At 39.6% G+C, this 24,650-nt stretch overlaps 1 protein-coding gene across 2 annotated transcripts in view; it reads left to right on the plus strand.

Annotated features, from left to right (window-relative positions):
- The first annotated feature begins 907 nt into the window (after window positions 1–907).
- The window catches only part of FMO2 (flavin containing dimethylaniline monoxygenase 2), a 48,366-nt gene continuing 24,623 nt past the window's right edge, over window positions 908–24,650 (plus strand). The window contains exons 1-2 of one of the 2 annotated variants that reach the window (XM_057727828.1): window positions 908–998; window positions 1,329–1,466. In XM_057727828.1, coding sequence (XP_057583811.1) covers window positions 993–998; window positions 1,329–1,466 — 144 coding nt within the window. In that variant the 5' untranslated portion in view covers window positions 908–992. The other variant, XM_057727829.1, reaches the window with a different exon arrangement.

Raw genomic sequence — 24,650 nt, forward strand, 5'->3', positions numbered from 1 at the left:
CAGTGCAAGTTAGAAAGCTAGTTGCACAAGCACTGACTGTTCTGCTGTTCTTGCAAAAGACCACTGCCCCCAATCATGTGAGGACCTTTGTACAAAAAGATGTACAAAAAGAAATTTGGTTACTTCAAAGAAAACATTGATTGTGGGATGGAACTGGGAGTGTGAGAACCTTTTGCTATCTTACTTCCTGAATGCTGAGAGCTCAATAAAAGCAATGTGGGATGAATCAGTGGGGCTCTTGATCCTAGAGGTCTTGAGTCCCCTGGTCCCATCTTTCTCTTAAATCTGTGTTTGTGTTTCTTTAAGCTTGTGGCACCCGTCATTCACCCCGAGTCTCCAAGCTGCTCTCAGCATATGGGTACCTGTACAATGTTGTTATTGTAAAGACATTCCATCCTTACCGTGGAGGCAGGTTAATAACAAAACAGGGAAGGACAAAGCAAAAATAAGAAAATGCAAGCCCCAGGGAACAAATAACTTGTGGCCTCTTTCACAGGACCCTGCCAGGGGCAGCACAAACATCTGGGTCAACAAGATAAGAAAAAAAAAAGAGAAAAAAAAAAAAAAAACTAACGTATGCACTCTGGCTTCTGTACATTGCTTCTGCAGAGATAAACCTAGCTATAGGCTCCCAAAAGCATGGGAACTAGTCTATAAAAAGTGGAACTCTCCTTTAGTTGGGGGCTCAGTCTTTGGGTGTGAAACCACTGGGCCTGTACCGGTACAATAAACATTGCTTCATGCATTGCAAGCCTCAGTGTCCTGCCTACCTCTACCGATCCCTCCAACACCCTGAACCTCAGAATATAAGACTCTTGCTTAATTTCAGGACACTCAATAAAGGCTGTGGAGTTCAGCTGGTAGAATGCCAGAGAAAGAGTGAGAGCTCCTCCCATTTCCCACATCCTCCTCCAACTCTTAAAGCGCCAATTTCCTCCCAGCACACAACCAACACAGAAAACTGCCATCAGAGAGGGTACCAAAAGGCAAAAATGGAGGTAAGGATGAAAGCTGGGGAAAGCAGCTGAAAAGAAAAAGCTCAGCACGCTGAAGAATGTAACTGAAGATTGGCTCATATCCCTAGTACTATGTCATTGAATCTGTTAGCTTTGTTAAATGGGTTGCTTTTAAATGTTAAAGCAAGACGTTGTAAACAAGGTTTGCAGCAAAGTCTGTAACATAGCTTGGCTTCTTTCAAGGGGAAGAGGAGACTGGGATTTGACTGGTGAGGCATTTCATTCAATTAGTGCTACTTATTACATTACCCCTGCTACAGCATTTAAAGCCAATTACTGTCAACACCATAAGGACTGTCTTACCTTTCACAGGATACCATGGCAAAGAAGGTGGCAGTGATTGGAGCTGGGGTCAGTGGACTGATATCTCTGAAGTGCTGTGTGGATGAGGGACTTGAACCCACTTGCTTTGAGAAAACCGAAGATATTGGAGGGCTATGGAGGTTCAAAGTAAGTGAGATCTTGTTTCTTGAACAGGTTGTGCTGCTATTATAGGGTGAATCATACTATTGATGGGCATTATTGAGGTATTTCCTAAGCAACTGTGATAGAATGTATTTCATGCTGCTATACAGGAACTAAAGAAATAGGCTAGTGTCCCTCCCAGATCATTACTATCCTAACCCAGGCGGCCAACCCAGGCTGTAAAGAATCTCTTCTTATAGACCTACCAGTTGTCTTGTATGTAGCCCATACTTCTGTTATTCTCAAAGTAAAATACTGATATTAGAGTGCATTTTACAAAACAGAAGTGACAGGGATTCTTTTCAAGACATCACTTCTGTTTAACCATTGAGCGCTTGCTTTTTCAGAGAGTGAGCTTTTATTACTGCTGACTTTTTTTCTGACAAATAAATCATATTTGTTTGCTTGGCTTTTTGATGACACTCTAGTGTAACTCTGGGAACTCTTTAAGTATATTATTAAATATATTTTATTCATTAAATTTATCTTATTGGCCAAAACCAAATATCGGTAATGCTAGCTGTCCCTCAGAATTTGTATAAAAATTAGAAAGATACAAAGATAGAAAACTGTAAAGATTTATAATTATTTCTTCCCATAATCTTTTAAGTAAGTAACTAGCTTGCCACCTCCTAGGTGTCAGATCTTGGGCAAGTTATTTACATTCCTGTGTCTTAGTTTTCTCAGCTATCTAATGAGGAACAACAGAAAAGTATTATTATTTCATAGACCTGTTTTAAAGATAAAGGGAAATAATTCATGTAAAGAACTTAGAATACAATAAACATTAGCTATAGTGACTATATTTATATTTCATAGACAAGCAAACAGAAACTGAGGGAGGTTAAATAACTTGGCACTCCACAGCAGGAATTGACATTCAAACATGGGTCTCTACGATCTCTAAGCAGCTAAGTCCCTACTTACAACCTTAATTTGCATTCCTGCTCCAAAAGGCTAAACAAAACTTTTGTCTCAGAACTCAAGAGCAATGACTTTAGGATTATGTACCAGGTACACCTAAGTGAGAAATTAAAACCAGTGGGAATACTCCAGACAGGAGTGTAAGATTTTGAGTGCGTGAAAGCAGACTTTCACACCAGCAGAAACCATCCAAAGGGCTCTCTCTACAAGCTGACCACTCAAGGGGATGGCAAGAACATCTAGCACGTGTGCTTTCCCAGTTCAAACTGAATTTTATGCCAAAAGGAATGTTTTAACATTGGGTTTCTCAAATGTATATAATTATAAGACATGCCTAGAGGGTTTCTTAAAGATACTGATTCTTAAAACACCAGCCCAGACTTATTGAATCAAAATCTTCTGAATAGTAGAATCTGTTTTTTTTTCCTGGTAGGGAAAGGTTTATTACGATTCAGTTACAGAGTAACAGTGAAACAGACGCAGGGAGAGCCTGGTCTACACCCAGGGGCGAGCGCGTTACACAGACAGGCCCTTGTGCACGGGCGGGGGGGGGGTGGTGCAGACAGCGCCACGCAGCCACATCTACCAGGAAGAAGCCACGCAGAGACCAAGGCTCTGTGTCCAGACACACAAACACCACTTGTGCCCACCTGATAAAAAACTAAGTAATGTGTGGTATGACTCTTCTTTATAATCCCCTTTCCTCCTAAAACATTATGTGTTTAACACACACTTATATCACTGCTAAAATCAGCAAGAGCTAGTATAGTGCTCCAACTTAATAACTCGATAAAAAAAAGGTGTCCTGTGACCAGTTCACAATGGAACTAAATAGGTTTTGTTCCGAGACGCCTGGGGAGTTTCTCTGGTAACAAGAGGCATTTCCAACAATTGGGTCATTCTGCCACCAAGAGACCGGTCTGAATCCGTGGCACGTGGTGCGGTGCCCCCGGCAGCCCGGGGGGGGGGGGGGGGCAAGAGGGCGAGGGTGGGCGCTCAGCTCTGCGGAGGGCCCGGTGCCGCCGGCCACTCCCGAGGATGGGCTGGCCAAGGGGCCGGGACAGTGACAGCTTGGCTCCCCACGAGGAGGTAATGACAACGGCCCCTGTGCGTGTCGGGTGTCCAAGGGCCGTGCGGAATCAACACCACTCTGCTGGCGCTCAGGAAGTGGGCCCTCGGGCCAGCCCCGTTGGGCGGGCCGGAGCCCCCAGGCCCGGAAGCAGGCAGAAGATGGTTGGTGTCTTAGAAGCAGCCACTTGCAAACTTAACACCAAATTCGGGCACGTCTGTTTCCAGTAGCAACCTTCGCAGGAGGACCCTGGCAGGGGTGCCTGCAGGGGTGGCCAAAGGGGGACAGACGCTCGGGTGTAAGCCCAACGGCTCGAAGGTGGTTCGTGTCCAGAGAGTTTGGTGTTTGACAGAGTCACCCCGTGGGGCAGCTGTCCCTGTTGCTGGCTGCTGCTCAGCCTCAGCCACAGAAGGGAAGGGCTGGTACCTTCAAACACGCCCAGGCCTGGGCTGCCCTGAAGGCTGGAGAGAAGACAGCCCTCCCGCACAGGTTCTACCGGCCACTCCTGCCTCCGCAGCCTCTCAGAGGCTCCACCTTGGGGCCTGGGGGCCAGAGAGCTGCTTCTCCATAGTCGTGTCCTTAAGAAACACACCCTAGGACTATTCTGAGCCAATGATCTTCTTAGGGCCCAGCCATCCTGCCTCCTCCCTCCAGGGGAAACTGCTGGTCCCCCAGGGCCCTCTCAGGGGCAGCAGACAGCACTGGGGGGACCCCACGGCCAGCACCCCGCCCACCGGAGAACATCGCAGTGCTGACTCTGCCTACAGAACAGGGTCAGGGTGCCACCTGGCCGACACCAATGGCCCCTCAAGCTTCCCACGGGCACAGCCCCACACCAGGCAGAGCACCACCACGCATGTGGGGCATCACTTTAAAAGATTCTTCACTTAGCTGACTTTTATAGGGAACCAAAGGTGCAAATCAGACCCAAGTTTCCCTTTTTGGTAGTAAGCCCATTTACATGACACGGCAACCAACCGAATCCCTGCCCAGCATGCCCCCAGCCCTCTGCTCGGGCACCCGGCCTGACCGACCCCGCAGATCCCCGGGGCCCACTCGGGGCCCACTCCAGGCGCGGTTCCAGCGTCACCCACCAGGCCAGCCTACCCGGTGGGTATCACAGCCCCCTGGTCACAGCCACAGGGGACCTGCTCTGGGGCAGTGCTGCCTCGTCTCTCTGAGGTACAGCGAGCACAGGCCCCCCAGCCATGGGTGGGGTCGGCCGCCAGCAGGCAAGCAGGCAGCCCGCCTGCCCTGCCTCTCAGCTTTTCTTAAGACACAAGGTGACAACACAGCTTCAAGTCAGTGCAAGCTGGGAGTAACCTCACTGCAAGGGCGGGGCTGAGGTGAAAGCACTCACCCCCTGGCGAGGACCAGGAGAGCAGCCAGGAGGGCGGAGCTGGAGGCCAGCTCCTCCACCACTCCTGACACAGACAGCAAGGCGCCTGCCCTCCCAGGCCCACACAGTAAGACACACTTTGGTCACAAATGTCCAAAGGGCTTGGAAAGCTGTAAAACTCACTCACTTCCGCATGGAGCTGCCCACGGGAAACACGCCCTTCGGGGGCCTGTACCACGCGCTTTCCAGTGTTGTTCCTGTCCTAACAGTGACTTCAACAGATGTCCCCTGACGTCTTCACTAGCTCAGATCATGATCTCAAGGGTTAACACTTTTCAGATGGGGGTCCTGCCACAGGCCCCTCCTGGCCCTACAGATCAAGCCCCAGCTGGGCCCTGGACTTGGGCGCACTGCCAGTGGATAAGGGCGGGGCCTGGGAGCTGCGGCCCTTCTAGCTGGTTCACCTCAGAGCTTGATTCGGACTTCCTCCTCCACCCCGCCCTCCATCTTCTCTGCTCTGTGGCCTCCTTGTTTTCTAGCTGCCAGGAGACCCCTCGAGGAGCAAGGCAGCTAAACAGAGGCTGTACTTGGATGACACGACCAACGGCCCTGAGAATCACAGTAAGAGGACCTACCATTCTAAAGCCACAAAGGCCATCAACTTGCATATAAGTGACCTACCAGGACACCTGCTGGGGGGCAGAGAGGAGGAGTACGCACCAGATGGCCAGTGGGTCAGTGGGGACCTCAAGAACACCGCCGGGGCCTGCAGTGGTGGAAGGACTTCCCTGTCCAAGCACAAGATCCCCGAGGCCATGCTCCAGCTGGGATGCACATTGAAAACGCTCCCGTCTTCCAGTGGTTCAGTGTGATCCTGGGCTTCCGAGGGAGGATGCGTGGCCTGTGGACACGTCCAATGTGGACAGGCACCGCTGCTCCTCGGGCAGAAATCACAAGCTACACAGCACCAGCAGCGATGGAGAGACAGGGCAAGACCAGAGGCTGGTCAAGTACATTAGACATGGCTATTCCTTTCAACACACAGAGAATTCAGGTAGTTTATTCAAAAACTGCTGAGTTTCATCTTGAAATATATATATATTTGCTTTAGAATGACCATATTGCAGCATGACTCTCATGCATTTTACAGTACTTTATTTAAAAAAACATCAACTTGAGGCAGCGAAGTATGACAATCCTCTCACTTTCTCTGGGTAATGTGCGGAAGGCCTCCCTCTTTCTCCTGAGATCAGCAAACTGAGACTGACCATTCCAAAGAAGAAAAGCAGACACTGCTTACTTATAAAGAGACTGTGGTTTGAAAAGCATTTCCAAACAGCTGCAGCACGTGACGACTACACTTCCCCGGAGTCTGAGCTTGGCTCTCCACTGAAACCAGAAACACCGTGCTGAGCTGACCTGTGGAGTGGACCTTCCTTTTGTCGCAAGACCCACTTTCTTCACTGTGAGGTGGTTCTGATTCCAGCGGCCAGTGGGGTGAGCAGGCGCAGAGGTCAGAAGGGTGCAGAGTGTCCAGCTTGTGGGTCTGGCGGTGGGGTTTCCCCCACAAATGGTTTCAAGCTGAATCAAAGTGCAATGAAAGAGTCCCAGCCTCTCTGGGGAGCTTCAGATGGACTGACGGGCCAAGAGCACAGGCAGGGACAGATCACCAGTTCAAGGGTTGCCCCCTCGCTGGTGGCCCGGCCCGGCCCGGTCCAGCCCGGTCCAGCCCACCAAGGAGAGAGGCGTCTGGAATCGGGCCTTGCAAATTGCCCCGTCTCCCCTGTAGAATCTATTTTTAATAAGAGTCCCAAATGAATCCTATGATAAGACAAATTTGGCAAATATTGCTCAAACACCAAACAAAAAATCTGTTTATTCAACCATTCAAGCAAACTCAGAGCTAATGATGGAGATGTTGATCCTTATACAAAAGAGGTAACTGCCTAGAGGAAACTGGAAAAACAACTTGAATCACACTCATTTCTTACTAATAATTAATCATTAGAATCATTATAGCTTTACGTGAGAGAGTGATATGATTAAGTAGTCATTTCTGTCTTAACCAAGGAAGTGTTATTTTGTCTACTCTGGATTCACATATATTGGGTTGGCCAAAAATTCATTAGGGTTTTTCTGTAACATCTTATGGAAAAACCCAAACAAACTTTTTGGCCAAACCTATAGATGCTATTTGGGATTTTTTTCCCCCAGTATATTTTTTTTACCTAAGAAACATGAAATTTCAACAAATTTATGTTTAATGATAAATTTGTCATTGCTTTGTTTTATTACCTGATTTGGGATTTAATATTGAAGAGCCAAATGTCCCTTATTTAATCATCACTAACTTGGAAGCAGAAGAGCAAGTTATTTTGAGTAGCCTGTCAAAAATATGATTTGATGGCTTAAAGGGGTACAAGAAGGCAGTGTAGGAAGATTCTGAACTCACCTCCTCCCACGTACACAACAAATCCACAGCTACATATGGAGCAACTCCCTCTGGGAGGGACCTAAAAATTAGCTGAGCAGTTCTTCCATAACAAACGATACACGGGCCATGCTGAGATAGGTAGGAGAGGGAGAGATGTCATCTTGCCAAAAATCGCACCCTTGGCAGGGCAACCCACAAGCAGGAGGGATCTCATGAATAGAGCACTTCCCCCTGAAGAGCAAGGGATTCGTGCCCCCACATCAGGCTCCACAACCCTTGGGACCTGCACTGGAAAGACGAGCCTCCAAAATGTCTGTCTTTGAAAACCAAAAGGTCTTACATCTAAGAGAACATTAAGCCTGTAGGAATGAAGATTCTCCTCTTTAAGGACTCATGCAGAGACTCACCCTGGGACCCAGCGAAAAGCAGCAGTGTAGGAAGTGCCTAGACCATATGTGAAGGAGTTTCATTTGCTAGTCTTAGAGCATCTGCCAGAGGAGCTCTAATGGAACTTGTTGGAATTATCACTGGAGATGATAGCACTGGCTAGAACCATTTTTGCATTCTCCTCTACCTTACTGCTCCTTTGGTCCTACCAAAGCTGGCTAGACAAGTGTCCTGCCCCCAAGCCACTCCCAGGGCCACACTGAAGCTGGTGAGCAGGTACAGACAACATAGTGGATGCCACTAGAGTCCTTGATTCTGGGGACCAGCAGTGGGGGATTGTGTTCTGGGCCCCACAGTCTGAAAAAAAATCAGAGAGAGAAAGTTCTTGGAACCTCAACAACTGGGACCTATCAAGAAAAGGAATTGGACTGCTTAGACACTCAGAAAGGCTTGAGAGACAACCAAGAGTTAGGGCAAGGTTAAACAGTAAGTTTTACCTGTTACACAAGGCCACTTCTTCAATACTAGGAGAGATAGCTGTTTCACCTAATACATAGAAACAGACACAGAGAGCCTAGCAAAGTGAGGAGACAGAGGAATATGTTCCAAATGAAAGAACAATAAAACCCCAGAAAAAAAAAACCTTAATGAAACAGAGATAAATAATTTATCTGTAAAGAACTCAAAGTAATGGTCATAAAGATGCTGATTAAACTCAGGAAAAGAATGAATGAACACAGCAGGAACTTCAACAAAGAGATAGAAAATGTACAGAAGTGCCAAACAGAAGTTACAGAGCTGAAGAATACAAAAACTAAACTGAAAATTACACTAGTGAGGTCCAATAGCAAACTAGATGAAGCAAAGAAAGAATCATGATCTGGAAGACAGGGCAGTGGAACTCACCAAAACAGAACAGCAAAAAGAAAAAGAACTTAAAAAGGGAAGATAGTTTAAGGGACCTATGGGACAACATCAAGTAGAGTAACATTTACATTATAGATGTCCCAGGAGAAGAGAGAGAGAAAGGCACAGAAAACTTATTTGACAAAATAATGGCTAAAAACTACCCTAATCTGGGGAAGGAAACAGACATCTGTCAGAATGGCTATCATTAAAAAGGGGGAAAACACACACACACACACACACACACACACACACACAAATAACAGTGCTGGCAAGTAGGTGCAGAAAAGGGAATCCTCATACACTGTTTTTTTTTTAACTTTTTATTTCATATTGGAGAATAGTTGATCAACAATGTTGTGATAGTTACAGGTGTACAGCACAGTGATTCAATTATACATATATGTGTCTATTCTTTTTCAAATGCTTTTCCCATGTAGGTTGTTACATAATATCGAGCAGAGTTCCCTGTGCTATACAGTAGGTCCTTGATGGTTATCCATTTTATTTTATTTTACTTTATTTTATTTTATTATTTTGGGGGGGGGGTTGATCTTTATGTGAACATAATTGCTTTACACTATTGTGTCAGTTTCTGCTGTACAAGAAAGTGAAAGAGCCACATGTATACATGTCCCCTTTTAAATATAGCAATGTGTACATGTCAATCCCAAACTCCCTAACTATCCCTTACCCCCAACCCTTCCCCCCAAACCATAACCATAATTCACTCTCTAAGTCTGTGAGCCTGTTTCTGTTTTGTAAATAAGTTCATTTGTATCATTTATTTTCCAGTTCCACATATAAGCCGTATTATACAATATTTCTCTTTCTCTGTCTGACTTACTTCATTCAGTATGAGAATCTCTAGGTCCACCCATGTTGCATCAAGTGGCATTATTTCATTCTTTTTGATAGCTGAGTAATATTCCATTGTATATATGTACCACATCTTTATCAATTCCTCTGTCGATGGACATTTAGGCTGCTTCCACGTCTTGCTATTGTAAACAGTGCTGCAATGAACATTGGGGTGCATGTATCCTTTTGGACCATGTTTTTCTCCAGATATATGCCCAGGAGTGGGATTTCTGGGTCATATGGTAGCTCCATTTTTAGTTTTTTAAGCAACCTTCATACTGTTCTCTGTAGTGGCTGTCCCAATTTACATTCCAACGAACAGCCTAGGAGGGTTCCCTTCTCTCCACCCTCTCCAGCGTTTGCTGTTTGTGGATTTTAATGATAGCCATTGTGACTAGTGTGCGGTGATATCTCATTGTAGTTTCGATTTGCATTTCTCTAATAATTAGTGATGCTGAACATCTTTACATGTGCCTCTTGGCCATCTGTATGTCTTCTTTGGAGAAATGTCTATTTAGGTCTTCTGCCCACTTTTTGATTAGGTTTGTTTTGATGATATTAAGATGCGTGAGCTGCTTATAAATTTTGGAGACTAATCCCTTGTTGGTCACATCATTTGCAAATATTTTTTCCCAATCTGTGGATTCTCCTTTGGTTTTATTTATGGTTTCCTTTGCTGTACAAATGCTTTTGAGTTTATGTTGCATATATTTATTATTGTTTTTATTTCCATTATTCTGGGAGGTGGATCAAAAAAATGTTGTTGTGATTTATGTCATGGAGTGTTCTGTCTATGTTTTCCTCTAAGAGTTTTATAGTATCTGATCTCCAGTTTAGGTCTTTAATTCATTTTGAGCTTAGTTCTATGTACAGTGTTAAAGAATTGTTCTAATTTCATTTTTTCACTGCAGCTGTCCAGTTTTGCCAGCACCATTTACTGAAGAGACTATCTTTCCCCTGTTGTATAGTCTTGCCTCCTTTGTCATAGAGTAACTGGCCATAGGTGTGTGGGTTTATTTCTGGGCTTTCTATCCTTTTCCATTCACCTATATTTCTGTTTTTGTGCCAGTACCATGCTTTTTTGATGACTATAACTTTGTAGTACAGTCTGAAGTCAGGGCGCCTGATTCCTCCAGCTCTGTTTTTCCTTCTCAAGATTGTTTTGGCTATTCAGGGGTACAAATTTTAGGATTTTTTGTTCTAGTTCTGTGAAAAATGCCATTGGTAATTTGAAAGGGATTCCACTGAATCTGTAGATTGCTTTGGGTAGTACAGACATTCTGACAATATTGATTCTTCCAATCCAAGAACATGCTATATCTTTCCATCTGTTTGTGTCGCGCTCGATTTCTTTCATCAGTGTCTTAAAGATTTTGGAGTACAATCTTTTGTCTCCTTAGGTAGGTTTCTGCCTAGGTATGTCATTCTTTTTGATACAATAGTAAATGGAATTGTTTCTTGAATTTCTCTTTCTGATCTTTCATTGTTAGTGGATACATATGCAACAGATTTCTGTGTATTAATTTTATAACCTTTGAACTTTGCAAATTCATTGATTAGCTCTAGTAGTTTTCTGGGAGTATCATTAGGATTTTCTATGTATAATATTATGTCATCTGCAAACAGTGACAGTTTAAATTCTTCTTTTCCAATTAGGATTCTTTTTATTTCTTTTTCTTCTCTGATTGCCATGGCTAAGACTTCCAAAACTACATGAATAAAAGCAGTGAGAGTGGACATCATTGTCTTGTTCCTGATCTTAGAGGAAATACTTTCAGCATTTCACTGCTGAGTATAATGTTAGCTGTAGGCTTGTCATATATGGCCTTTATTATGTTGAGGTATATTCCCTCTATGCCCACTTTCTGGAGTGTTTTTATCATAAATAGGTGCTGAATTCTGTGAAAAGCTTTTTCTGCATCTATTGAGATGATCATATGGTTTTTATTCTTCAATTTGTTGATGTGGTGTATCACATTGATTTTTGAAGATATTGAAAAATCCTTGCATTCCTGGATCATCAACATCATGGTATATGATCCTTTGAATGTATTGTTGGATTTCATTTGCTAGTATTTTGTTGAGGATTTTTATGTCTATGTTCATCAGTGATATTGGCCTGTAATTTTCTGTCTTTTTTTTTTTTTCTGTGGTATCTTTGTCTGCTTTTGGTATCAGGATGATGGTGGCCTCATAGAAGGAGTTTGGGAGTGTTCCTTCCTCTGCAATTTTTTGGAAGAATTTGAGAAGGATAGGTGTTAGCTCTTCTCTAAATGTTTGATAGAACTCTCTTATGAAGCCATCAGGTCCTGGACTTTTGTTTGTTGGGAGTTTTTTAATCAGTTCTAATTTCAGTACTTGTGATTGGTCTGTTTATATTTTCTATTTCTTCATGGTTCAGTCTTGGGAGTTTGTACCTTTCTAAGAATTTTTCTGTTTCTTCCAGGTTGTCTGCTTTATTGGCATACAGTTGCTTGTAGTAGTCTCTTAAGATCCTTTGTATTTCTGTGGTGTCTGTTGGAACTTCTACTTTTTCATTTCTAATTTTATTGATTTGAATCCTCTTCCTTTTTTTCTTGAAAAGTCTAGCTAAAGGTTTATCAATTTTGTTTATCTTTTCAAAGAACCAGGTTTTGGTTTCATTGATCTTTGGTGTTGTTTTCTTTGTCTCTATTTCATTTATTTCTGCTCTGGTCTTTATGATTTCTTCCCTTCTACTAACTTTAGGTTTTGTTTGCTCTTCTTTCTCTAGCTGTTTTAGGTATAAGGTTAGGTTGTTTATTTGAGATTTTTCTTGTTTCCTGAGGAAAGACTGTATTGTTATAAACTTCTTTCTTAGAATGTCTTTTGCTGCATCCCATAGGTTTTGGATCATTGTGCTTTCATTTTCATTTGTCTCTAGGTATTTTTTTTTATTTCCTCTTTGATTTCTTCAGTGATCCATTGGTTGTTTAGTAGCATATTGTTTAGCCTCCATGTGTTTGTGTTTTTTACAATTTTTTTTTCTTGTAGTTGATTTCTAATCTCATAGCATTGTGGTCAGAAAAGATGCTTGATACATAATTTCAATTTCCTTAAATTTACCATGGCTCACATTGTGACCCAGTATGTGGTAAATTCTGGAGAATGTTCCGTGTGCACTTGAGAAGAATGTGTATTCTGCTGCTTTTGGATGGAATGCTCTAAACTATCAATCAAATCCATTTGGTCTAATGTGTCAAGGCCTGTGTTTCCTGATTGATTTTCTGTCTGGATGATCTATCCATTGATGTTAGTGGGGTGTTAAAGTCCCCCACTATTATTGAGTCACTGTCAATTTCTCCCTATATAGTTGTTAGTTTTTGTCTTATGCATTGGTGTGCTCCTATGTTGGGTGCATATATATTTACAATTGTTATATCTCCTTGGATTGATCCCTTAATCATTATGCAGTGTCCTTCTTTGTCTCTTATAACAGTCTTTATTTTGAAGTCTATTTTGTCTGATATGAGTATTGCTACTCCAGCTTTCTTTTGATTTCCATTTGCATGGAATACCTTCTTCCATCCCCTCACTTCCAGTCTGTATATGTCCCTAGGTCTGAAGTGGGTCTCTTGGAGACAGCATATATATATGGGTCTTGTTTTTGTATCCATTCAGCCAGTTTATGTCTTTTGGTTGGAGCGTTTAATCCATTTACATTTAAGGTAATTATGTATATGTATGTTCCTACTGTCATTTTCTTAATTGTTTAGGTTTGTTTTTGTAGGTCTTTTTCTCTCCTTTCTCTCTTGTTCTATATTCTGATTTGATGACCCTCTTTAGTGTTGTGTTTGCGTTGCTTTTTCTTTTTTGTATGTGTATCTATTATAGTTTTGGGGTTTGCTATTCCCATGAGATTTTGATATGGCAGTCTATATATGTACAAAGTTCTTTTAATTTGCTGAACTCTTTCCCGCCTAGAGGAGTTACTTTAATATTTGTTGCAAAACTGGTCTGGTGGTGCTGAAGTCTCTTAGCTTTTGCTTGCCTGTGAAGATTTTGATTTCTCTATCAATCTGAATAAGAGCCTTGCTGGGTAGAGTATTCTTGGCTGTAGATTCTTCCCTTTCATCACTTTAACTATATCATGCCACTCCCTTCTGGCCTGTAGAGTTTCTGCTGAGAAATCATCTGATAACTCATGGGAGTTCCCTTGTACATTATATGTCATTTTTCCCTGGTTGTTTTTAATATTTTTTTCTTTGTCTTTAAATTTTTGTCAGTTTGATTACTATGTGTCTTGGTGTGTTCCTCCTTGGGTTTATCCTGCCTGGGACTCTCTGCGCTTCCTGGACTTGGGGAATTTTTTCCTTTCCCTTGTTAGGAAAGTTTTCAGCTACTATCTCTTTAAATATTTTCTCAGGTCCTTTCTCTCTCTTCTCCTTCTGGGGCCCCTGTAATGCAAATGTTGATGTGTTTAATGTTGTCCCAGAGATCTCTTAGACTGTCTTCAATTTTTTTCATTCTTTTTTCTTTATTCTCTTCCTTGGCAGTGATTTCTACCATTCTGTTCTCCAGGTCACTTATCCATCCTTCTGTCAGTTATTCTGCTATTGATTCCTTCTAGTCTATTTTTCATTTCAGTTATTGTATTGTTCATCTCTGTTTGTTCTTTAGTTCTTCTAGGTCTTTGTTAAACATTGCTTGCATCTTCTCAATCCCTGCCTCCATTCTTCCAAATCCTGGATCAACTTCATTATCATTATTCTGAATTCTTTTTCCAGAAGGTTGCTTATCTCCACTTCACCTAGTTGTTTTTCTGGGTTTTTATCTTGTTCCTTCATCTGGGACATAATCCTCTGCTGTTTCATTTTGTGTAACTTTCTGTGATTTTGGTTTTCATTCCACAGGCTGTAGGATTTGAGTTCTTCTTGCCTCTGCTATCTGCCCTCTGGTGGATGAGGCTATTTAAGAGGCTTGTGCAAGCTTCCTAATGGGAGGGACTGGTGGTGGGTAGAGCTCAGTCTTTTCCCTCTGCTGGCCAGTGCCATTCCTCAGTAAAACTTTAATCCACTTGTCTGCTGATGAGTGGGGCTGTATTCCCTCCCTGTTGGTTGTTTGGCCTGAGGTGACCCAAACTGGAGCCTAGAGGCTGTTGGGTTGGGCTAATGGCAGCCTCCAGAAGGGCTCATGCCAATAAGTATTTCCCAGAACTGCTGCTGCCAGTGTCTTTGTCCCCACAGTGAGCCACAGCTTCTTTCCACCTCTGCAGGAGACCCTCCAATACTAGCAGTTAGGTCTGGCCTAGTGTCCTATGGTGTCACTGCCTCTTTCCCCTGGGTCCTGGTGCACACAAGACTCCATGTGTGCCCTCCAAGGTGGAGTTTCTGTTTACCCCAGTCCTGTGGAAGTCCTACAATCAAATCCCACTGGCCTTCAAGGCCAGATTCTCCTGGGACTCCTCCTGTTGCCAGACCCCCAGGCTGGGAAGTGTGATGTGGGGCTCAGAACTTTCATTCCAGTGGGAGAGCCTCTGCAGTATGATTGTTTTCCAGTCTGTGGGTCACCCATCTAGAAAGTATGAAATTTGATTTTATCACAATTGTGCCCCTCCTACCATCTTGTTGTGGCTTCTCCCTTGTCTTTGCATATAGGGTATCCTTTTTGGTAGGTCCCAGCACTTTTTTGTCAATGGTTGTTCAGTAGTTAGTTGTGATTCCAGTGCTCTCACAAAGGAGATGGACACATGTCCTTCTACTCCATCATCTTGAGCTAATCTAACTACACTGTTAGTGGGAATGTAAATTGGTGAAGCCACTGTGGAAAACAGTAAGGAAGTTTCTCAAAACACTAAAAATAGAACTACCATATGACCCAGCAATTCCATTACTGGGTATTTATCTGAAAAAACAAAAAACAAAAACACTAATTCAAAAAGATGCATGCACCCCAATGTTAATAGTAGCATTATTTACAGTTGCCAAGATATAGAAGCAACCCAAGTATCCACCAACAGATGAATGAAAGAAGATGTGGTATATATGTTATACAATGGAATATTATTTGGCTACAAAAAAGAATAAAACTTTGCCATTTGCAACAATATGGATGGACTTGGAGAGTATTATACTAAATGAAATAAGTCAAAGAAAAATAAATGCTGTATAACATCACTTATATGTGGAATCTAAAAAATGAAACAAACTAGTGAATATAACAAAAAAGAAACAGACTCACAGATACAGAGAACAGACTAGTGGTCACCAGTGAGGAGAGGAATGATGGAAGGGGAAGAAAGGGTAGGGGACTGAGGTGCAAACTATTAGTTACAAAATAAGCTACAAGTATATATTGTACAATTCAGGGAATAGAGTAAATATTTTATAATAACCAAAAATGGAGTATAATCTTTAAAAATTGTGAGTCACTATGTTGTACACCTGAAATTTACATAATATTGTACATCAAATATACCTCAACTTCAAAAATATTTTAAACAAAAGTGGTAAAAAAAATAAAAACTATAACTACAATACTTAATTAAAGGATACACACAAAAAAAGATGTAAAATGTGACATTAAAACATATAATGTGGGGAGGAGGAGTAAAAATGTAGAGTTTTAGAATGTTTTCCAATTTAACTTGCTAGCAATTTAAAAAATATGTAGGCTGTTATATGTGAGCTTAACAGTAACCACAAAGCAAAAACCTATAGTAGATATGCAAAAGATAATAAGAAAGGAACCTAAGCCTAACATTATAGGAAATCATCAAAAAAAAAAAAAAAAAAAGAAAAGAAAAGAAAAGGGAAGAAAGCAAGAAGAGAAGAAAGGAATAGAGATGAACTACAAACAGTCAGAAAACAATTAAAAGTGGCAATAAATACATGCCTATCAATAATTATTTTAAATATAAGTGGACTAAATTCCCCAATCAAGAGACATGAAGTGTCTAAATGGATAAAAAATAAGACCCAACTATATGCTACCTACAAGAGAATCACTGCAAACATAGGGACACACACAGACTAAAACTAAAGGGATGGGAAAAAGATGTTTCATGCAAATGGAAACCAAAAGAAATCTGGGGTAGCTATACTTATATCAGACAAAATAAACTTTAAAACAAAGAATGTAATAAAAGACAAAGAAGGATATTACATAATGATAAAGGAGTCATTCCAGCAAGAGGATAGAACATTTGTAAATATCTATGCATCCAATATAGGGGCACCTAAATATATAAAGCAAATATTAAAAGACTCAAAGGGAAAAAATGACAGCAGCACAATAACACTAGCAAACTTTAATACCCCACTTACATCAATGGTTAGATCATCCAGATAGAAAAATCAATAAGAAACACTGGCCTTAAATAACACATTAAATAAGAGAATTAATAGGTATATACAAAACATTCCATTCCATCCAAAAGCAGCAGAATACACATTCTTCTCAACTGCATGTGGAACATTTTCCAGCATCATATGTCAGGCCACAAAACAAGTCTCAATAAATTTAAGACTGAAATTATATCAAGCATCTTTTCTGGCATGAAACTAGAAATCAACTACAAGAAAAAAACTGGAAAATTGTGGAAAGTAAACAACACGCTACTGATAACCAATGGGTCAATGAAGAAATCAAAGGAGAAATCAAAATTACCTTAAGACAAATGAAAACAAAAATACAACATATAAAAACCTATGGGATGCAGCAAACACAGTTTTAAGATGGAAATTTATAGCTATATAGACCTACTTCAAGAAACAAGGAAAACCTCAAGTAAACAATCTAACTTTACTCCTAAGGTAACTAGAAAAAGAAGATCAAACAAAACCCAAAGTTAGTAGAAGAAAGGAAATAAGATCAGAGTGGACATAAATAAAATAGAAACTGAAGAGATAATAGAAAAGATCAATAAAAGTAAGAGCTATTCTTTGAAAAATAAACAAAATTGACAAACCTTTAGATCAACTAAGAAAAAAAAAGAGAAGCTATACCTGATACCAAAGTATAAAGGATCATAAAAAACTACTATAATTACATATCAACAAATTGGACAACATAAAAAATGTGGACAAATTCCTAGAAACATATAATCTTCCAAGACCAAATCATAAAGAAACAGACAATCTGGACAGACTGGTTACTAGTAAGGAGATTGAATCAGTAATTTTTTTTAAACTCCCAACAAAACAAAAGTCCAGGACCAGTTGGCTTCACTGGTGAAATCCACCAAGCATTCAAAAAAGATTTAATAGCTATGCTTCTCAAACTCTTCCAAAAAATTGAAGAGAAGGGAATGCTTCCAAACTCATTTTATGAGGCCAGCACTACCCTGATACCAAAACCAGACAAGAACATCACATAAAAGAAAATTACAGGCCTATATCCGTAATGAACATAGATGCAAAAAGTCCTCAACAAAATATTAGCAAGCTGAATTCAACAATACATTAAAAAGATCATACACCATGGTCAAGTGGGATTTATTCTAGGAATGCAAAGATGGTTCAACATACTCAAATCAATCAGTGTGATACACCACCTTAACAAAATGAAGAATATAAAACATATGATCATTTCAACAGATGCAGAAAAACTTTTGGACAAAATTCAACATCCATTTATGATAAAAGCTCTCAACAAAGTGGGTATAGATGGATCATACCTCAACATAATAAAGGCTGTATGACAAGCCCATAGCTAACATCATATTCAGTGGTGAAAAGCTGAAATCTTTTCCTTTAAGAGCAAGACAAGGATGCTCACTCTTGCCACTTTTATTCAACATAGTATTGGAAGTCCTAGTCAGAGCAATTAGTTAGGAAAAAAAAATAAAAGGCATCCAAATTGGAAAATAAGTAAAACTGTAACTATTTGTTGATGATGTAATTTTATATAGAGAATATATAAATGTATATATAGATATATGTATTTGATGTATATATATATATGTGTGTGTGTGTGTATGTGTATATATATATATATATACCCTAAATGCTCCACCAAAAAAAGTGAGAATAAAGAAATTCAGTAAAGTTGCAGGGTACAAAATTAATGTATAGAAATCAATAGTTTTTATACACTAAGAATGAACTATAAGAAAGACAAATTATGAAAATAATCCTAGTTATAACTGCATCAAAAAGAATAAAATACCTAAAAATACATTTAACCAAGAAAGTGAAACACCTGTACATTGAAAACTGTAAGACATTAATGAAAGAAATTGAAGACACAAATATCAATAAATGGAAAGATATCCCATGCTCATGGACTGGAAAAAATAATATTGTTAAAGTCTCCATATTACCCAAAGCAGTTTAAGGATTCCATACAATCCCTATCAAAATTCCAATAACATTTTTCACAGAAATAAAACAAGCAATTCTAAAATTTGCATAAAACCACAAAAGATCCTGAATAGCCAAAGCGATCATGCAAAAGAATAGCAAAGCTGGAGGCATCACACTCCCTGATTTCAAACTATTACAGAGGTATAGTAGTCAAAAACCAATATTGTATTGGCATAAAAACAGGCACATAAGTCAATGGAACAGAATAAAGAACCCAGAAATAAGCCCATATGTACATGGTCACTTAATTTACAACAAAGGAGTCAAGAATACACAATGGGGAAAGAATAGTCTCTTCAATAAATGGTGTTGGGAAAAATGGATAGCCACTGAAAAAGACTGAAACTGGATTGCTATTTTACACCACATACAAAAATTGACTCAGAATGGGTCAAAGACTTGAACGTAAGACTAGATACCATCAAACTACTAGAAGAAAACAGAAGCAGTAAGCTCCTTGACATCAGTCTTAGTGATGATTTTTTGGATCTGACTCAAAAGCAATTGCAACAAAACAAAAATGAACAAATGGGACTAAATCAAACTAAAAACTTCTGCACAGTGAAGTAAACTATCAACAAAATAAAAAGGCTAACTACTGAATGGGAGAAGATATTTTAAAATCATATATCTGATAAGGCATTAATATCCAAAATACATGAACATTCATACAATACAGTAACAAAAACAATCTAATTTTTTAAATAGGCAGAGAATCTGAATAGAAAGTTTTCCAAAGAAGACATACAGATGGCCAACAGGTACATGAAAAGATGCTCAGTATCACTAATCATCAGGGAAATGCAAATCAAAAACACAATGAGATATCACCTCCATGGGTCAGAATGGTTACTATCAAAAGAAATAACAAGTGTTGATGAGGAGTTGGAGAAAAGGAAACCCTTGTGCCCTACTGGTAGTAATGTAAAATAGTGCAGCTACTATGGAAAACGGTATGGAGATTCCTCAAAAAATTAAAAATAGAACTACCAAATGATCCAGGAATTCCACTTCTAAGTATTTATCTGAAGAAAACAAAAAAGCTAATTGGAAAAGATATATGCACCTCCATGTTCATTGCAGCATTATTTACAATAGCCAAGATATGAAAACAACCCAACTGTCCATCAATGGATGAATGGATGAGGTATACACTGAAACACTACTCAGCCATAAAAAAAGAATGAAATCTCACCATTTACAACAATATGGACAGACCTTAAAGGTATTATGCTAAGTAAAAATAAGTAAGACAGAGAAAAACAAATAACATTATTTCACTATGTGGCATCTAAAAGACAAAACAAATAAACAAAACAGAACTCACAAATACAGAGAACAGATTGGTGGTTGCCAGAGGGAAGGGTGTTGGGGGATGGGTGAAAGGGGTGAAGGAGATCAAGAGGTACAAAATTCCATTTATAAAGTAAATGTCACGGGGATATAATACACAGCATAGGAACCATAGTTAATAATATTGTATTACAAATTTAAAAATTGCTAAGGGGACTTCCCTGGTGGTCCAGTGGTTAAGACTGCATGCTTCACAGAGTGAAGTAAGTCAGAAAGAGAAAGACAAATATGGTATGCTAACTCATATATAAGGAATCTAAAAATGGTACTGATGAAGTCAGTGACAAGACAAAAACAAGGACGCAGATGCAGAGAATGGACTGGAGAACTCGAGGTTTGGGGGGACGGGTGGCGAAGGGGAAGCTGAGACGAAGTGACAGAATAGCATAGACATATACTACCAACTGTAAGATAGCTAGCCAGTGGGAAGTTGCTGTATAACAAAGGGAGTTCAACTCGAGGATGGATGATGCCTTAGAGGACTGGGACAGGGAGGGTGGGGGGGAGTCAAGGGAGGGAGGGAATACGGGGATATGTGTATAAATACAGATGATTGAACTTGGTGTACCTCAAAAAATAATAAATAAATAAATAAATAAATAAATAAATAAATAAATAAATAAAATGAAAGAAAGAAAAAAAAAAAGACTGCATGCTTCCACTCAAGGGGGCACGGGTTCAATCTCTGGTCAGAGAACTAAGATCCCAAATGCTGCACAGCATGGCCAAAAATAAATAAATAACCAAACAGTTGCAAAGAAAGTAAATCTTAAAAGTCCTCATTGCCATAAAAAAAAAAAAAAAAAAAAAACTTTGTCACTTTTTATCATGACAAATGGGAAATAGACTTATTGTGGTGATCATTTCACAATGCATGCAAATGTCAACAATTACGTTCTACATCTGAAACTAATAATGTTGTACACCAATTATGCTTCAATTTAAAATCCACATATATAATTTAATTAATTCCAGGAAGATACTTTCTGCCCCCAAACATTTTTCCTGCTATCATATGCCTGGTATCTAAAATTTCAGAATTAGAGATACCATCCTATGGGCTAGAAAAGTTAGATTAAAATTTGAATTAATTAAGCCTTATTAGATATAAAATGGTTAAGTATATAGCTCTCTGGAACTTGTAAGAATATCACATTTCAAACCTCTCTTAAAACTATATCCAAGAGAGAAAGGTAAACAATTTCTTTATCCAAAGAAGAGAAAGTTTTCACTGCAGAGTGAAACATACAAGCAAAATTTCACAGACTGCCAGTGGGACCATGTGAGGGTCTTGATTTCCAGGAGAATGTACAGCCAAAGGGAGGAGGTACTGAAAAGCATGCTGGGAGCCTCCATACCCACTTCAAGAGAAACTTGCCTCTTCACAGCTCTAGCAATCGGAACCAATTTTAAAATATGTTACTCTTTAATTTCTATATTTATACACAATTCTTCTAAGATCACAACACATTTAGTAGTGACAAGTTAAACAAAATTTTAAAATTCCTGTCCCATGTCCAGTTCAGACGGTGTTGAATTCTTCCAAAAGATTCTCTGGCACCCCCTAATGGCTGCTTTGGAACATGGGAAGGGTGTGTAACACACTTTCTCCAGCAATTTCTCTTCACAATACTTTCTCTTCACAATACTCCTAGGATGTAGGTGTTATGATTATCCTTACTTACATATGAAGAGAAAACTAAAGTTTGGTATAAACAACTTGCGCAAGGGAACATAGGTAGTGGAAAAAGAATAAAAACGTTGTCTGTAGGATTCCTGAGCCCTCACACATAATAATCTTACTGAGGTATTGAGAGAGCAAAGCATGTTCCTTCAGCCTCTAAGCTGCTCTGTGTTCTTTTTTTTTTTTAATTTATTTATTTATTTATTTTTGGCTTGTTGGGTCTTTGTTGCTGTGCACGGGCATTCTCTAGTTTTGGCGAGCGGGGGCTACTCTTCATTGTGGTGCACGGGCTTCTTAGTGCAGTAGTTTCTCTTGTTGCGGAGCTCATGGGCTCTAGGCACACGGGCTTCAGTAGTTGTGGCTCGCAAGCTCTAGAGCGCAGGCTTAGTAGTCGTGGTGCATGGATGTAGTTGCTCCAAAGCATGTGGTATCTTTCCAGACCAGGGATTGAACCCATATCCTCTGCATTGGTAGGTGGATTGTTAACCACTGTGCCACCAGGGAAGTCCCTGCTCTGTCTTCTTTATTGTTCCTGATACCTATGTTCATATGGAAGTTACCAATATACATTGCTTTTTTTTTAATTTTTACATTTGGATATAAATATGTCTTTTTCCCAGCTACATATATTCAATTATTTTAATTACTCCTTGTCTAATAGTCTCTAAATGTCTCTTCATCTTGGTTTTCTTCCTCTAGATTCAATCTGAAATATCACTTTCTCTCTCAAAATTTGACTCCCCCAAGATCCAATATTCCAAACCAGTCTATTTCCACAGCATATACATTTTGCATAACCAAAGAGGTGTTTAGCACTGCTTGAGACAACGGAGAATGAATCAGACATAATCATTGCCCTAAAATATTTATAATCAGTTTGACACTTTCCCACTATAGCTTATGCTTTGCTTGGTTTGAATGCAACACCTCTACAAAAACAGTTTAATGTTGCACTAGCTTTTTCAGTATTTGCAAAATTAAAGCTATCATTTATATAATTATTTTCATATGAATTATCTCATTCTATCCTCACAATACTCTCCTATATTAGTTACTATTAATGCCAACTTAAAAGTGAGAAAGCCAAAAGTAAGTGGTTTGTCTATAATGACTAATAAGTGATAGATGATAGATCTTAGAACCAGCCACAATACTGATATTAAACTTACATAGGTTTACCACCATGCTTCATCTCACATAATTCTAATGATTTATACTAAGTTTAGGATCAATTAAAACCCCAGGTCTTTTTCATATGAATCATTGATGACTTGGGTCACTCATCTTTGTGAAACTAACTCTTTAATCTTATTTATAGAAATTCACATTTGTGCATGTTAAACATTATTTAGTTGGTTTTATCCTTGGTCAAAGAGTGTTCATTTGAAGTTTCAATCTTCTGTCCTTTGCTATGTAAAAGAATATTAGAACACTTCCTCACACTATAAACAAAAATAAACTCAAAATAGGTGTAAGACCTGAAACCATAGAAGTCCTAGAAAAGAACATAGGCAGGACACTCTTTGACATGAATCATAACAATATTTTTTGGATCTGTCTCCTAAGGCAAAAGAAACTAAAGCAAAAATAAACAAATGGGACCTAATAAAACTTAAAAGCTTTTGCACAACAAAGGAAACCATCAACAAAACAAAAAGACAACCTACTGAATGGGAGAAAATTTTTGCAAATGATATGACTGATAAGGGGTTAATATCCAAAATATATAAACAGCTCGTACAACTCAATATCAAAAAAACCAAACAACCCAATTTAAAAATGGGTAGAAGACCTGAATAGATATTTTTCCAAAGAAGACACACAGATGGCCAACAGGCACATGAAAAGATGCTAAAGATCGCTAATCAACAGAGAAATGCAAATTAAAACCACAATGAGATATTACCTCACACCAGTCAGAATGGCCGTCTTCAAAAAGAACACAAATAACAAATGTTGGCAAGGATGTGGAAAAAAGGGAACCCTTGTATACTGCGGGAGGGAATGTATATTAGTACAGCCACTGTGGAAAACAGTATGGAGGTTCCTCAAAAATTTAAAAATAAAAGTACCATATGATCCAGCAATTACACTCCTGGGTATATATCCAAAAAAACCAAAACCACTAACTCAAAAAGATACATGCACCCCAATGTCTATAGCAGCCAGCATTATTTACAGCTGCCAAAATATGGAAGCAACTGAAGTGTCCATCAACAGATGAGTGGATAAAGATGTGGTATATACACTACAAAATGTAAAATAGCTAGTGAGAAGCTGCTGCATAGCACAGGGAGGTCAGCTGTGGTGCTTTGTGACAACCTAGAGGGGTGGGATGGGGGGGTGGGATAGGGAGGGTGGGAGGGAGGCTCAAGAGGGAGCAGATATGGGGATGTATGTATACATATAACTGATACACTTTGTTGTACAGCAGAAACTAACACAACAGTGGAATACTACTGAGCCATTAAAAAGAATGAAATTCTGACATTTGCAACAACCTGGATGGACCTAGATAGTATTACGCTTCCTGAAATATGTCAGAGAAAGACAAATACTCTGTTACCACTTATATGTGGATTCTGAAAAGAAAAGAAGGACGAATGTATATAACAAAACAGAAACAGACACAGATATGGAAAACAAACTAGTGGTTACCAGTGGGGAGAGGGAAGGGGGAGGGACAACATAGAGGTATGGGACTAAGAGATACAAACTACCATGTATAAAATCAATAAGCAACAAGGATATCTTGTACAGCACAGGGAAATATAGCCACTATTTTGTAATAACTTTAAATGGAGTGTAATCTATAAAAATATGGAATCACTATGTTGTATACCTGAAAGTAATATAATATTGCAAATCAACTCTACTTCAATTTGTTTA

The sequence above is a fragment of the Hippopotamus amphibius genome, chromosome 3 (assembly GCF_030028045.1).
Source record: "Hippopotamus amphibius kiboko isolate mHipAmp2 chromosome 3, mHipAmp2.hap2, whole genome shotgun sequence".
NCBI classification, from domain to species: domain Eukaryota; kingdom Metazoa; phylum Chordata; class Mammalia; order Artiodactyla; family Hippopotamidae; genus Hippopotamus; species Hippopotamus amphibius.